The 15,977-nt window shown below is 41.7% G+C and overlaps 1 protein-coding gene across 2 annotated transcripts in view; it reads left to right on the top strand.

Annotated features, from left to right (window-relative positions):
• Positions 1-15,977, top strand: part of KDM4B (lysine demethylase 4B) — a 75,307-nt gene that overhangs the window by 29,085 nt on the left and 30,245 nt on the right. For both annotated transcript variants that reach the window (XM_066566404.1, XM_066566403.1), the window contains exons 7-8: positions 1,156-1,259; positions 3,162-3,299. In XM_066566404.1, the coding sequence (XP_066422501.1) occupies positions 1,156-1,259; positions 3,162-3,299 (242 nt within the window). The remainder of the gene's footprint in view (positions 1-1,155; positions 1,260-3,161; positions 3,300-15,977) is intronic.

Genomic DNA, 15,977 nt, shown 5'->3' with positions numbered 1-15,977 from the left:
AATGTTGCATTTCAAAGCTACAGCTCAGTAATTTGCCAGGTTTTAATAGATGAAAAAAGTAATTTTTATAAGAAGTCAATCAATCAGATGACTTGTGTTCTGCAGACTCTGAAATACCACTCCAAGTCTGACAGGAGCAATAATAAGTTTCTTGCTGTTTGTAACTAATTTTTACGGATGATCAATTTTGAGGCATGGAGATGGTTTGTGCTGTAAAACCAGGAGCAAATTATCAATGATCTGGTCTTTATTTTAGTTTCCTGTCTCTAAAAGATGGGTGGGTGATGATTTAACTCTGCAAAGAGCCAAAATTGCTGCCTGGCCATTCTCCTGTCCTGTGCATCAGTGGGGAGAAGTTTACTATGGAGAAATGAGTGTGCAATTAATATGGAAAATGAATAGCTGAGCTGTAAATGGGCTCACTGGGAGAGCCATGGAGCCCATGGAGAGAATGTTAATGTGTTGCCATGTTATTGGTGCTAATCACTTAAAATGTGCTTCTTTATTAGTGGCTTTAATGAGAGCCACTTAAACTGTGCATTAAAAAGAGGAACTGCAGAGAGGGACGACAGACTGGGTAGCAGACAGTCATAATTTGAATTGAAATGCTTTTAGTACAAAAATATAAGTAAACCTGGAATCCAGTAATCCTTTTGACTTTGTGAAACCCCTTCCATTATGTCTCATCAATTAGTTTTGGTTCCAGAGCTTGGGTTATTTGTTTTCCTAAACTGTGATGGGTTTGAGTTCCTACAAGCACAATTTGTTATGGAATCAGCCACTTGGAGGGAAGGACATAGTGAGGAAAATTGGGTTACATTGGCTGAGCTGCCATTGAGGGGTTTGGGCAGTGTTTACCAATTAATTATTTGTGATTAGTGACACAATTTATAACTCAGTAGCAGAATTTAAGGCTTGGGGGTGTTGAGGTGCTGACTGGGTCAGGTCCTGGTGCCTCTGCCACTTGTTGGTTACCACTGTGAACGTGTCCCTCGTGCCACTGCCTGGCATGGAGCCCTTTCCTTTCCCTGGATATTAACATGTTCTCCCTTTAGATAGTGATATGTAGGGCAGGTTGATGTGGAATCCAGCAGGTTGTGTTGTTTTCCCAAGGACAGCCCTGTAGTGATGCTCCTCCTTTGAATGTCTCCACAGGATTCTTCCCAGGAAGCTCTCAGGGATGTGATGCTTTCCTCCGTCACAAGATGACCCTCATTTCTCCCTCCATCCTGAAGAAATATGGGATTCCCTTTGACAGGGTAGGTCCCTGCAGGCTGGCCCTGCACAGCTCCTCTCTCCTGAGGAGTCAACCCAGCAGAGCCACCCAGGGAATTGGCTTTATTTCCAAGGGCATTGCTGTGCTGAGGGCAGCCTGGGGTTCAAACCAGCTCTGCTGCAAAAAGGAGAGTTTGGGTTTTGGCTGAGACACTGAGGAGAGGAAAAGCTGTCACTGAACAAACTCTGGCAGTTAGGGAGCCTCTCATATAGAGAGGGGCGAGCTGATAAGGATGGTCTGGCTCATCAAGGGGCAGCAAAACCCCCAGTGGTGATTCAGAAACACTTTTTGATTTTCTTGTGGATCCAGTATGATCCAAAGTGGAGCTGGCTGTGCTGGTTCCCTGTTGTGTAAGTGTTCATGCTGCTCTAAGCCTGGAAGGATCCCTGCAGCTCTTAAGCCCTGATTTGAAAAGCGGGGTCATGTTTATTTGGTATGATCGTTTTAATGTGCTTATTCTTAAAGTCTTGTGGCAAGAAGTAAATCTCCTCGGCCAGGGATGGTTACAGGGATTTGTATCTGTGCAGAATCACTCAAACTGCTGCTGCTGCTGCTGGCTGTTCCCAGCACACGGAGCCAGAGCTGCCTGTGGACGGGGGAAGTGTCACAGAGGCCTGCTCCAAACTGCTCTCGTGGAATCATGGAGTGGGAAGGGACCTTAAATCCCAAACGTGGGCAGGGACACCTTCCACTGTCCCAAACTCCGAGCCCTGTCCTGAAACAGTGGAGGCTGTTATTCACAAACAGGGTACAAGTGCCATTTTTCCTGAGGAACAGAGATAGGATCCCTGCATCCAAATCCTTGGCAGATTTCAATGAAGTTGAAATAGGCAGCATTTATAAATCTCTATAATGCTGTTCTGGAAAAAAAAGAAACAGATCAATACTAGGGCTTTTTAATAATTAAAAATGTGTATTTCTGTAATCTCCTATTGATTTCTCCATTTATTCCTCAAGAGCTTGCAGAAGTCAGTAAATTTGGGGCTTTCTTCATGAGTGGCAGTTTGTGCTGGCTTTCCTTCAATAGTTATTACTTTTCTGCATGGCCTATCCATCATCTGGAGTGTTTTCTAATTTATTGTGGGATAATGTTGACAGCAGTGCCATGGATGATGTGGGCTTGAAATGGAGACATCAGGATGTGCATTCACTGACAGGAACATCATCTGTCCATCTCCTGGAGCCAGCAGAGTGGCACTGCTGGGGTTTGTGGAGGGGATGGATGCAGGCTGGACTTCAGCACCTCCTCCTCCTGAAATCCTGCAGGAACTTCTTGTGTATCACAGCAGCTTTTATTCCCTCTTTCTTGAATTATTCTTCTAATGTTAATGACATCTGCAAGTTCAGATGTCGGCCCAGCCGAGGGGGGAGCGTTTGAACTTCTGTGTGTTTCCATTTTGCATTTGGCCCCATCCTTGTGTTTGGAAGTGCAGTCCCCTGGGGTCTCTGTGGGCTCAGAGCTGCTGGGGGAAGGAATCCAAGCAGAATTCTTGGCCTGTGACAGCTGTGAGAGCTCTGTCAGCACTGCTGGTTGGAAGGACAGGGAAGGTCAAGCTCTGCCTCTTCCATGCCCCGTGGAGGGGAGGTGCTGCCTTGATCTTTTGGAATGTTGCAGCCTGAATGTTCCTTTGTAACTGGAGCCTGCAGGTGTAAATAGTTCAGGTCATGTAACCCCTTCCATCCACTGTTCTGAGTTTTTCCCTTAAGAGAAATCCTTGAGTATTCCTGCAGCTCACCAGGCTCGGCCAGGAGCTGCCAGTGCTGCTCTGCCCACCCTCCAGTGGGAAGAGATTTCATCTGTGGGGCTTTTTAATGGGTCTCTGTTCTCAAACTGCTGCATTAAGTGCCCTGTGGGGTGTCTCCTCCTTTTTCCTTTGTTTTGCAGATCACCCAGGAAGCTGGGGAGTTCATGATCACATTTCCCTACGGGTACCACGCTGGCTTCAACCACGGCTTCAACTGCGCCGAGTCCACCAACTTTGCCACCCTGCGCTGGATCGACTACGGCAAGATGGCAACACAGGTGGGCAGCTGGCAGGGACAGCTGGGGCAGTGCTGGCACACACAGCCATGCCACCTGTTTGTCCTCATTCCCGAGGAGAGCACAGAAAGTGCCTGTGCTTTGGGATGGGCTCTCTCACTGTCCCACGCTGCTGGTTTTGCTTCTCGATAATTTGTTTTCTCAGAACTCACAGAATTCACAGAATTCACAGAACTCACAGAATTCACAGAATTCACAGAACTCACAGAATTCACAGAATCACTGGGTTGGAAGAGACCCTAAAGATCATTGAGTCCCACCCAGCCCCAACACCTCAACCAAACCCTGGCACCCAGTGCCACATCCAGGCTTTGTTAAACACACCCAGGGATGGTGACTCCACCACCTCCCCAGGAAAACCATTCCAGAACTTCATCACCCTTTCTGTAAAACACATTTTCCCAATATCCAACCTGTATTTCCCTTGGTGCAGCTCAAGGCTGTGTGCTCTGGTTCTGTCAGTTCCTGGAGAAAGAGCCCAGCCCCAGCTGAGCACAGGCACCTTTCAGGGAGCTGTAGAGAGTGATAAGCTCACCCCTGAGTCTCCTTTTCTCCAGGCTGAGCACCCCCAGCTCCATTTTATTCTGAGGGTGTAGGAATGGCTTTCTCAAGTGCTTCATTCAGGTTCTGAACGGGTTGTTTTGGGATTGGTAAAGTGGAATTAGTTTTCTGGTGCATCCAAGCTGTGTTTCACAGTGAATAAGGTGACTGATGTAACTGAGCACAACTCATTAGGTGCACACTGGAGGGGAAGGAATAAGCTGGAAATACTTTTAAGCTTTAATAACACTATGGTAATAACACTGAAAATACCTGAATTCCTTTAATCTGTGCACTCAGTTAAGTTTGGAGAGTTATGATTGTGTGGTTATTTCTCATTAGGGCAGGTTCCTGGTGTACTTTGGTTTGTGACAGCTCTCCTGGTTTGAAGTCTGCAGAATAACTGACCAGCAAAGCTCATTCAGTAGAATCTGGGAAGTTTTGCCATGGGCAGGGACACCTTCCACTATCCCAGGTTGCTCCAAGCCCTGTCCATCCTGGCCTTGGACACTTCCAGGGATGGGTCAGACATTTGGATTTGTTCTGGAGTTAAAGGGATGGTAAGAAAAACCTTAAACTGTAAGAGACCTCAAATCAGTGGCAGGTGTCTGAAACTCAAAAATAGCCAAGCAGTCTTGGTTTAAAAATGTAAAAAATGATGTTTGTCTGCTGTGACCTTGTAAAGCAGGTTTATGTGTAGTGAGTGGTCATGGTATTACACCCCAGAAAATGGGGTTTATCATGGAAATTCAGACAGACCCTTAACTACAACAGAGCCAGCAGGCACCACTCGAATATTAAAAGCAATTTTGGGTTCAGCCATGTGTTCACAAACAAGTGACATTTGGGAAGTGCAGTTTTAGATGGAGCCTCCATGCTTACATTGTTAGGCAGCGTAGCGTGAAATTACTGAACAAGCAGCAGCAGGGCAGGAGCAGATCTGGGGACACAAAGTGGAAGTGTGGAAGGAGATGCCCGATTTATTCCCCCGGCACTCCGTGGCACTTGTCTGTTCTGAGCTTCCTGCTTAATACTGCTCCAAACCAGGGTTAATTAACCTGGGGTGCCAGGCTGGGGGTGCCAGCTGAGGGGGGAGTCTGTTACACTGTGGGGGCAAAGCTTTGCTGAAATCTCATTTGAGGTTAAGCAGGGAATGATCAGCTGAGGGTGTGCACTGGGAGCTGCCTGCACCTCTGTGGGCAGAGAATTCCTGGAGAGACATCAGGAGGAAATTCCTCCCTGGGGGGGTGGGCAGGCCCTGGCACAGGTACCCAGAGCAGCTGGGGCTGCCCCTGCATCCCTGGCAGTGCCCAGTGCCAGGCTGGACACTCCAGGACAGTGGAAGGAGTCTCTGCCATGGCAGGAGTGGGATGAGATGGGATTTTAATGGATGAGAGGGATTTATCCCTCCCTACCTACCCCATTCCTGAGTATGTGATTTTTAGTTAACTCTACTGCAGCTTTCCTCTATTTCAGAAACGGCTTCATTGATTTCTATGCTCCCAGGCACAATTAGATTGTCCTTGCTCACATGCAGACAGGTTTGGGGTTTTTTCCTTACCATATACTCATTTAAAGAAGTTCTTGGGAAGTCTGAGCTGGGCAAAGCTTTACAGGCACCTGCTGTTCCTGCAGTGACCCAGGTGGTGATTCCCTCCTTTCCTTGGGCTGCCAGCACAGCTCTCTTGTCCTGCCTGCCCTCAGGAGAATGGGGACAAGGCCAGGTTCATAATTAGCCAGTTGTAATGTTCTCCTGGACATTATCCTGGGGAGGAGATTTGGGTTGTGCTCTGCTGAGAGCTGTGTGGCAGTGGTGCAGTGCAGGGGAGGAAGGTAATGGTTCACCTCGGAGAGCAGAGCTGTGCTAATTGCCTGCCAGATGGGTGCAATGTTCTGCATCCCACAGAGAACCTGTAAAAAATACAGAATAACCAGCCTGGAGTGTAAAGATCAGCTGCTGAGACACTGGTCCTGCTCTAATTGTAGAACAAGTGTCAGGATTAGCAAAAAAAAAAAAAAAATAATAGCAATGGCTGCAGAGTAGTGTGAGAAACTAACAGTGGGTAAATCCCCTTGTGTCTGTAAATGAGTAACCAGGAGGGGCAGATCCTTAGAAATTCCAGTGGAATTTGGTTTGGTGAATAGCAGGTGAATAATCTGAGCTGTCCTGTTTGGTTCAAAGCTTTTTGAGAATGTGGAGTCTTCCTCTCTGTGGGTTTTTAGTTAGAACAGGTGCTTTTGCCCCTTGGGTCTGATTTTCTGATCCTCCTGCTAATTGCTCCTCCAGCCCCAGTGCTGAGAGTGGTTTGTGACAGACAAATTGCACAAATTGTCTTTTGTGATGTGCAGAAATCCTCAGGACTGGTTCTCTGTGCTCTCAGCCAGTGTCAGGTCCAGAGGAAGGGTCTGGATCCTTCACAGCCTTGAGGGTGCCCCAGTGGGAGGTGGGTGTCCCCATCCAGCTGAGCAGGGCCCAGAAGAAACAACAGATTTGAGCTGTTGTGCTGATGGAAATGTCTCCATCTGGCCTGGAGGAGCCTGGTGCTGCAGCTGAGTCCTCACAGCCAAGGTGGCTCTGAGGCCAAGCTCAGCTTTCCTCCTGCACCTGATCCTGGGGTAAAGCTGAGCAGCAGATCCTTGTTCAGAGATGGGAGAGATCTGCAGTGATCCTGGGCTAAAGCTGAGCCCAGATCCTTGTTCAGGAATGGAGAGACCCCCAGTGATCCTGGGCAAAAGCTGAGCCTAAATTCTTGTTTAGAAATGGAGAGACCTGCACCTGATCCTGGGCTAAAGCTGAGCCTAAATTCTTATTCAGAAATGGAGAGACCTGCAGTGATCCTGGGCTAAAGCTGAGCCCAGATCCTTGTTCAGAGATGGGAGAGACCCTCAGTGGTCCTGGGGTAAAGCTGAGCAGCAGAGAGACCCCCAGTGATCCTGGGCAAAAGCTGAGCCTAAATTCTTATTCAGAAATGGAGAGCTCTGCAGTGAACCTGGGGTAAAGCTGAGCCCAGATCCTTGTTCAGGAATGGAGAGACCCCCAGTGATCCTGGGCTAAAGCTGAGCCTAAATTCTTATTCAGAATTGGAGAGACCTGCAGTGATCCTGGGCTAAAGCTGAGCCTAAATTCTTATTCAGAAATGGAGAGATCTGCAGTGATCCTGGGGTAAAGCTGAGCCTACATTCTTGTTCAGAAATGGAGAGACCTGCAGTGATCCTGGGGTAAAGCTGAGCAGCAGAGAGACCCCCAGTGATCCTGGGGTAAAGCTGAGCCCAGATCCTTGTTCAGGGATGGAGAGACCCCCAGTGACCCTGGGGCTGCCAGGGCTGGTCCCATGTGCTGCCAGGGCTCTTCCCAGGGGTCTCCTGGGGATTCATCCCATTCCAGATCCCCCAGAGCTCTGGCAGGGAATGCTCCTGGGAGCTGCAGTCCTGTTTGGTGTCACTGTCACAGTGCAGCAAAAAGAGACAGGGGGAGGGGGTTCAGAGGGGGTTTCACAGCCTTGGAGATCCTGGCACAATGTTTCAGAGTCAGCTGTAATCCAGATATTTGCTTTGGACTTCAGCATTCCTGATTCAGCTGAGGAGGGATGGGTTTATTTGTGTATACTACAGTTAATGTTTGCCTGCATAGGCAGAGCTTAGGAATTAGGGAGAAATATTTCCCTTTGTTCTCTGTACTTGGAGTTCCTCAGCCATTTGTCTTCCATTTGTCATATTTTTTTTTTCTGTTTAGTTGTTGAAAAAAGCTGCTGAGCGAAAGGCAGGAAATTATAAAATTTTCATTCCTTACCATCTTTTTTATTAAATTTCTTTTTATTTTGCACCACGAGCCTGCAGTTCCTGCCTGGCTTTTTGTTTCTGAAAACCCTTGGATGGCACCACCAGAGGATTTTAACAGCTGTGTCTCTGCCCAAACAACCCTTTTAAAGCAGAGGCTTCAGGAAAGTGCCCTCCCTGTGGTCACAGTGGCCTGTGAGCCTCCTGCTCTTCAGAGACCCTTTCAGAGTCTTAGCAGAAATTCAAATCCCACCTCAGCTTTTCTATTTCTTTGGCAAACTGGACTGAAAATAAATGGATGGGAGTGCAACAATCTCTGCACTCTCCTTTCAATTAAGTGCAGCCACTCCTGGAGAAGGTCTGGGCTCCTGCTGGCTGCCACTTTCACACCTTCCTTTATCTCCTGTTTACTCCAGAAAAACTGCTGGAATTCTCTCTCTCAACATAAAATAGGGTCAGGCTGCCCCTCCTGCCCAGGTCCTGCATTTTGGGCTTGAAATAAACAGCTTTCACTTCATCCCAGGATCCTTTACGTGGCTTGTTGCTTCTAAACCTTCTGCTCATTTCTTTTTTCTGTACTGTATATATGATATAGAAATAATCTCAAATTTACACTTGGAATATCTGTGATTTAATGTTGTCTAGCATATAATTTTCCAGCTGAAATTGAAGCTTTCTTCTTACTATTCACATTTTGGTAGATTTTTTTTTTTCCCTTCAATATGTCTGTATTTCCCAAGAAAATAAAACTTGTGAGGTTTTTGCAGAAGCCTGTTTGGTAATACTGCAAAATTGGTCCCAAAATAAGGCAAATCAGAGCTGTATTTTTGCATTACTTTGTGTCTATGCCTCAACTGACTCTAATTAGACCTTTTAAGCTTAGAACACATAAAAAATCTATTATGAAATAGCATTTCCATAGTTTATTTTTGTCAGACGTTCAAAATTGCTCTTTTACTCTAATTAGACCTTTTAAGCTCAGAATACATTAAAGAAATCTATTATGGAATAACATTTCCATGGTTTATTTCCATCAGACAGATTCAAAATTGCTCTTGAACAAATTCTTCCACCTTTCTTCATACTTATTTTCTTGTATTATTTGTAAACACCCCTAATGCTCTTGATTCTGTGCAAGAAAAAGGAACTTTTACAGTTTTTTTATTTATGCTGAGGTGGAAAGGGGATGGTTATTTTATTGGAAACTGTCTGGAAGCTTTGTTTTATCAACACTTTTCCGAGCTCCTCTCCTGCAGTTCTGGCTGGGAGGTTCTGGGCAGGATTTTTGTTAATGAAAAACCAAAGTGGGGTTCTGTGAGCAGAATCAATCCTGGATTTGCTGGGATTTCCAGGGTTCCAGTGCTGGGGGTGCTGCTGGGTGGGGTCACTGAATGGCCCTGGGGGGCTCAGTGCCACCAGCTCCTTCTGGGTCTTGGCATGGGTTATTTATTGATTTATTTTATTTTTTATCCCAGCTCTGGGATAATGTTTTTTTTTAATTTATTATTTATTATTTTATATTTTTAATATGAGAATATTTTTTATTTTATTGATTTATTTTATTTTTTATCCCAGCTCTAGGATAATGGTTTTTTTTAATTTATTATTTATTATTTTATATTTTTAATATGAGAACTTTTTTATTTTATTGATTTATTTTATTTTTTATCCCAGCTCTGGGATAATGTTTTTTTTTAATTTATTATTTATTATTTTATATTTTTAATATGAGAATATTTTTTATTTTATTGATTTATTTTATTTTTTATCCCAGCTCTAGGATAATGTTTTTTTTTAATTTATTATTTATTATTTTATATTTTTAATATGAGAATATTTTTTATTTTATTGATTTATTTTATTTTTTATCCCAGCTCTAGGATAATGTTTTTTTTTAATTTATTATTTATTATTTTATATTTTTAATATGAGAATATTTTTTATTTTATTGATTTATTTTATTTTTTATCCCAGCTCTAGGATAATGTTTTTTTTTAATTTATTATTTATTATTTTATATTTTTAATATGAGAACTTTTTTATTTTATTGATTTATTTTATTTTTTATCCCAGCTCTGGGATAATGTTTTTTTTTTCATTTATTATTTATTATTTTATATTTTTAATATAATAATATTTTTTATTTTATTGATTTATTTTATTTTTTATCCCAGCTCTAGGATAATGTTTTTTTTTAATTTATTATTTATTATTTTATATTTTTAATATGAGAATTTTTTTATTTTATTGATTTATTTTATTTTTTATCCCAGCTCTGGGATAATGTTTTTTTTTTAATTTATTATTTATTATTTTATATTTTTAATATAATAATATTTTTTTATTTTATTGATTTATTTTATTTTTTATCCCAGCTCATTGATTTATTTTACTTTTTATCTCAGCTCTGGGATAATGTTTTTTTATTTATTTATTATTTATTATTTTATATTTTTAATATGAGAATATTTTTTAAATTTTATTGATTTATTTTATTTTTTATCCCAGCTCTGGGATAATGTTTTTTATTTATTTATTATTTATTATTTTATATTTTTAATATGAGAATATTTTTATTTTATTGATTTATTTTATTTTTTATCCCAGCTCATTGATTTATTTTACTTTTTATCCCAGCTCTGGGATAATGTTTATTTATTTATTTATTATTTATTATTTTATATTTTTAATATGAGAATTTTTTTATTTTATTGATTTATTTTATTTTTTATCCCAGCTCATTGATTTATTTTACTTTTTATCACAGCTCTGGGATAATGTTTTTTTATTTATTTATTATTTATTATTTTATATTTTTAATATGAGAATTTTTTTATTTTATTGATTTATTTTATTTTTTATCCCAGCTCATTGATTTATTTTACTTTTTATCCCAGCTCTGGGATAATGTTTTTTTTTAATTTATTATTTATTATTTTATATTTTTAATATGAGAACTTTTTTATTTTATTGATTTATTTTATTTTTTATCCCAGCTCTGGGATAATGTTTTTTTTTTCATTTATTATTTATTATTTTATATTTTTAATATAATAATATTTTTTATTTTATTGATTTATTTTATTTTTTATCCCAGCTCTGGGATAATGTTTTTTTTTTAATTTATTATTTATTATTTTATATTTTTAATATGAGAATATTTTTTATTTTATTGATTTATTTTATTTTTTATCCCAGCTCTAGGATAATGGTTTTTTTTAATTTATTATTTATTATTTTATATTTTTAATATGAGAACTTTTTTATTTTATTGATTTATTTTATTTTTTATCCCAGCTCTGGGATAATGTTTTTTTTTAATTTATTATTTATTATTTTATATTTTTAATATGAGAATATTTTTATTTTATTGATTTATTTTATTTTTTATCCCAGCTCATTGATTTATTTTACTTTTTATCCCAGCTCTGGGATAATGTTTTTTTATTTATTTATTATTTATTATTTTATATTTTTAATATGAGAACTTTTTTATTTTATTGATTTATTTTATTTTTTATCCCAGCTCTGGGATAATGTTTTTTATTTATTTATTATTTATTATTTTATATTTTTAATATGAGAATATTTTTATTTTATTGATTTATTTTATTTTTTATCCCAGCTCATTGATTTATTTTACTTTTTATCCCAGCTCTGGGATAATGTTTTTTTATTTATTTATTATTTATTATTTTATATTTTTAATATGAGAATTTTTTTATTTTATTGATTTATTTTATTTTTTATCCCAGCTCATTGATTTATTTTACTTTTTATCCCAGCTCTGGGATAATGTTTTTTTATTTATTTATTATTTATTATTTTATATTTTTAATATGAGAATTTTTTTATTTTATTGATTTATTTTATTTTTTATCCCAGCTCATTGATTTATTTTACTTTTTATCTCAGCTCTGGGATAATGTTTTTTTATTTATTTATTATTTATTATTTTATATTTTTAATATGAGAATTTTTTTATTTTATTGATTTATTTTATTTTTTATCTCAGCTCTGGGATAATGTTTTTTTTTAATTTATTATTTATTTTTGTATATTTTTAATATAATAATATTTTTTATTTTCTTGATTTATTTTATTTTTTATCCCAGCTCATTGATTTATTTCATTTTTTATCCCAGCTCTGGGCTAATGCTCCCAGAGCATTCCTGTGCCCCACAGATGCTGTGTCTGAGGGGAGGGGGTGGCTGTGCCCCCAGCCCCTCTCCTGCACCCCAGGGATGCTCAGGGAGCTGTGGGGCAGGCAGGGAAGCAGGCAGGCAGGAATGGTGCCCTGCAGCCAGGACAGGGGGGAGTCCATGGCAATTTTTCCTAATGGTTTTGTTTGTGAGGCTCTGGAAAGGTTTCCAGTGGGTTTGCTAATGAGCTGGGTTGTTGTTGATACCGCTAATTACTCTGCAAACGGGGGGTCAGGGCTCATCTTCCTTCCCACGAGCTTCCAACCACCAGCATTAAACCCACAAACTGTACACTTTGGGCTTTTCCTCCTCCTCCTCCTCCTCCAAGCTGGATCCTCATTCACTCACAGAATTGCTGCCATTCATCTTTCAGGAGCCCTCTTGGGCTGCCTCAGTGCAAGGAGAAGGAACCTGGAGCCTCAGCCTGGGTTTTTTGGTGTCCTCTTGGATGCCAGCAGCTCACCTGTGATATGGGAACAAGCTGCATTGCGGCTGCTGGTGCCAGCCCTGGCTTCCTGGGGGCTTGTTTCTCCCAAAAGCTGAAATTTCTCCCAAAAGTTGAAATTCTGTGCTGGGAGTGCCCAGGGAGAAGCTGGGAGGTGATGTCTGTGTTCCTCTGCTGCCTTTTCCCAGAACCACCCCTCCTTCCCAGGAACTTGCTTTTAGGCTTCATTTATATTGAAAAGCAGGTAGAAAAGCTTTAAGCAAAGATCTTGGTCTGGCATTTCAAAGCTGAAAGAGCTTCAATTTCGAGCATGTTGGGTTTTGTGATGGATGAATTTCCATTTAGGGAAAGTGGGAGGCTCAGCTGATCTTACCAACTGCTTTCATCTGAATATGAAGGGTTTTGTCCGTGAAAACCAGCGGTGCCACTTAAAAGATGTCATTTTGGTGACTATTTCTGCATAAGGAAAAGGATTATTTTCCATTAACCTTTCCTATGTGGTGGAACTGCTGAGGTTCAGTTCAGTGTTAATAGTTGGGAATTGAAGGAAATATCCTCCCAAAAACTGTTGCTGAAGGTTGAAGTTGAATGAGTCTGCACTTTTCCATAAATCGTTTGATTTTATGACTTCAAGGAGACAGTCATTTTATTTGACTGTTATTTTACAGAGACTTATTTGTGTTCTTATGTTTAAAAATATTGCAAATAAGATAATGGCTGTACATTCCATAGCCACAAATTCCCCCCTATCAGTCTTGGAGTTAGAATTGATGGAACAGGGCTCCTGGTGTGGTCACATGTTTTACCACAGGCTCCAAATTAGAGTTGCAGATAATAAAATAATGAGGAAAGGAAGAATGTTGAGGTTTTAGGCTGGAAAAAGGTTTAATTGTGCATTTCCTTACAGTATTTTTCCATGTGCTTATAGTTAATAAAGCCATTGACTTATGGAAAAGGAGAGGTGAGGCTGGGAAAAGCCTTCAGAGGGTGGAAAAAGTGAAGTTCCTGCAGATTTGGTGAATATGGAAACTCCTCTCTTGTTGCTCTTTTGGGTCTCAGCTCCCCTGTAACCAAGGGCACAGAACTGAACCCTAAAGCTGTTGATTTTTGTTTGGTTTTTTCCACTCCCATTTTCAGGACTTGCAGAGGGTCCTTGGAGATGCCAGTTGTGAATATTCTGTTGTTTTTGTGAATATTCTGTTGTTTATTCCTCTGTTTGATCTGCGGCTCTGCCAGCCCTGCTGCTCCCAGGGCTGAGGGATGGAGGGGAGAGGGGAAGGAGCTGGGTGGGATCTCAGAGTTCCTGGAATTTCTCACCTGCCATTTGGACCAAATGTTTGTGTTGCCCTTCAGTCCTGTGCTTTGGGTGATCACATCACCCCGAAATCCTTCTCAGGGCTATTGATCCACAGGAATTCTGTGAATTCCCAGACTGGAGCTTCGTGGTTCAGTTTTGTCTCATGTAAAGGAAATGAGGTTTCAGATCTCTCCTCAGTGCTGGTGTTTTAGTGTAGATATGTTAGGGGGTTTTTTTCTTTTTTGTTTGGTTTTTTTTTTTCTATAAAGTTTAATAAAAGTGGAATAGAAAAGTGTTAGAATTGGAGGGAATTTGGGAGGATATATTCAGCAGAAATTGGGATGGGGAGGGACAGAGATGGGGGTGTAGGCATAATGTCTTTTAGGAAATCCATGTGTTTATGACCACAGTGAAACACTTTGAAAGAAATACAGCTCTGTGTGTGTGGAAGGGGGGAGGCAGGGTGTGGGGCTGGAGATCACTGCCAGGAAACAACCTTGCTGCTTTTGTCCTGCTGGAATGGAGCAGAGCAGGGAATCGATGGCAAAGGCCATTCCTCACCCTTCTGTAGCCTCACCCTCCTCCTGGCCTCCCCCATTCTCCCTCTCCAGCTCTCTCACACACACAGAACATTCCCTTTTCCAGCTGTGTTGGAAGCATCAGCAGGATCCCAGTGCTGTCTGAGGGGAGGCTGTGGAACAATGTCCTGGCCATGCTGGGGATGTGGCTGTGACACAACTGCAGCAGCTGAGGAAACAGCGCTGCACGCTCCAGAAGGAGCCCCAGAGGAGGAGGGCTTTGTAAATTATTCATGCTGGCTGCTGTGAAAGCAATGGAATTAAATTAAAATTGAAATATAAACATCCATCATGGTAGATTTGTGGACAAAAAGGAGCTTGGCTGCTGGGGGGTGTGGAGGCCACAGTGCCAGGGCTGAGTCCAGCCCAGCAGCGTCCCCAGAGCTCAGCCTGGGCTTCTCCAGCTCTGCCCAGGGGCTGGGGGAGCCTCTGGGGCTGCTGGGGGCTGGAAACTGCTCTGCAGACCCTGGCCCTGAGTGCCTTGGGCTGTGCTGGCAGATTTGAAGGTGTGGGGGTGTCTGTGCTGCACCCCTTGGGTCCAGCTCAGCATCACCTAAGGCAGAGCTCCCCTTTGAAGCCATTTTTCAGCCTCTGAGGAGGTTAATCCCCAGAGCTGTGCTGGGGATGCTCTTTTGTGTTCCTCTTTGAGCTCTGCACAGGTGCTTTTAAACTTTCTGAAGGAAAATCTGCTCAATCCCTCAGGCCAGCACTGGTGGAGGTGCTGTGGGAAGCTCCTGCCTGGGCTGGGGTTGGAAGCTTGGGTGCCATCTGTGTTCCTGCCATGCTGTGGCCAAATTGCATTTCCAGCCTCTCTGGCCTCAGCTGTTCTTCATTAAATGGAGTTTTCCTGAAAGTGCCTGTCCATAAATGCTCCTTCCCACTCAGCACACTGGGGTTACCAGCACTGCCCCAGCCCCTGCACAGTGAGAAACAGGAGCTGGAGGATGTGGGATGGTGGAGAACTGTGCAGAAGAAATCTTCTCTCTCCCTCTCTCAGTGAATTCTCAACTATGGCCATAAATATTTAGTGCTGGTGGTGAAGAGGGAAGGGAGAAAGGGGAGAAGCAGGTTTAATTTCAGACACTTCTGCCAAAAGCATGGATAGAATGGTATTGAAAAGATATGAAGGAAAGGTGGAAAAAACCCCAAACCAATCCTGCAAAGTGGCTCCAATTACCTCAGCCCCAGCTTGGAGTTGAAAAGCAATTTAGTGCAAGCAAAGCTTTGCACCTTAGAGCAGAACCCCCAGGAGAGCTGTGGCTGCAGCCCCCAGAGGCACCTGGGGGTTCCTGGGTCCTTTTCCATCCTCTGCCTTCTTCTGATGGAGTTTCTAAAGGCTGAGTCTTTGAGACTGACATCAGTGCCCAGGGTGAGAATCCCTTTGCTGCACTCAATCTGTTGATCCATCACAGCAAAGGGATTCATCCAAGGAAAACCACCTGTGAGTCCTCTCTGTGCAATGGCAGGGGTGTAACTCCAGGTTAGTTTTAATGAGCATATGCCAGCTGAAATGAATAAAGCACATTTTCTCCCACCTAATGCTTTGGATGCAGGTTATGGTTACTGCAGGGTTTTTCTTTCTTCCCTTTTGTGCAGGATTGCTGTGCCATGTCAGGATGTATCATTATGAGGTTTAACTGCCCTGTGCTCTAGGTCAGGCTTTGGTTCCTGTAAGGCTTTTCTGAGTTATGAAGTTGGTACCAATAATATCTTTTCAGCCTGGAAAACTCTGCCAGAGAGAGGCTGATGGAGGGAAATGGGCTCGAGGGCAGGCTCTGACCTGGGCTGGACCGGACACAGTGATTGTGTCGAATGCCTGCA

The sequence above is a fragment of the Molothrus aeneus genome, chromosome 27 (genome assembly GCF_037042795.1).
Source record: "Molothrus aeneus isolate 106 chromosome 27, BPBGC_Maene_1.0, whole genome shotgun sequence".
Lineage (NCBI taxonomy): Eukaryota > Metazoa > Chordata > Aves > Passeriformes > Icteridae > Molothrus > Molothrus aeneus.
The sequence above is the reverse complement of the archived record's forward strand: the minus strand, read 5'-3'. Positions and strand labels throughout refer to the sequence as shown.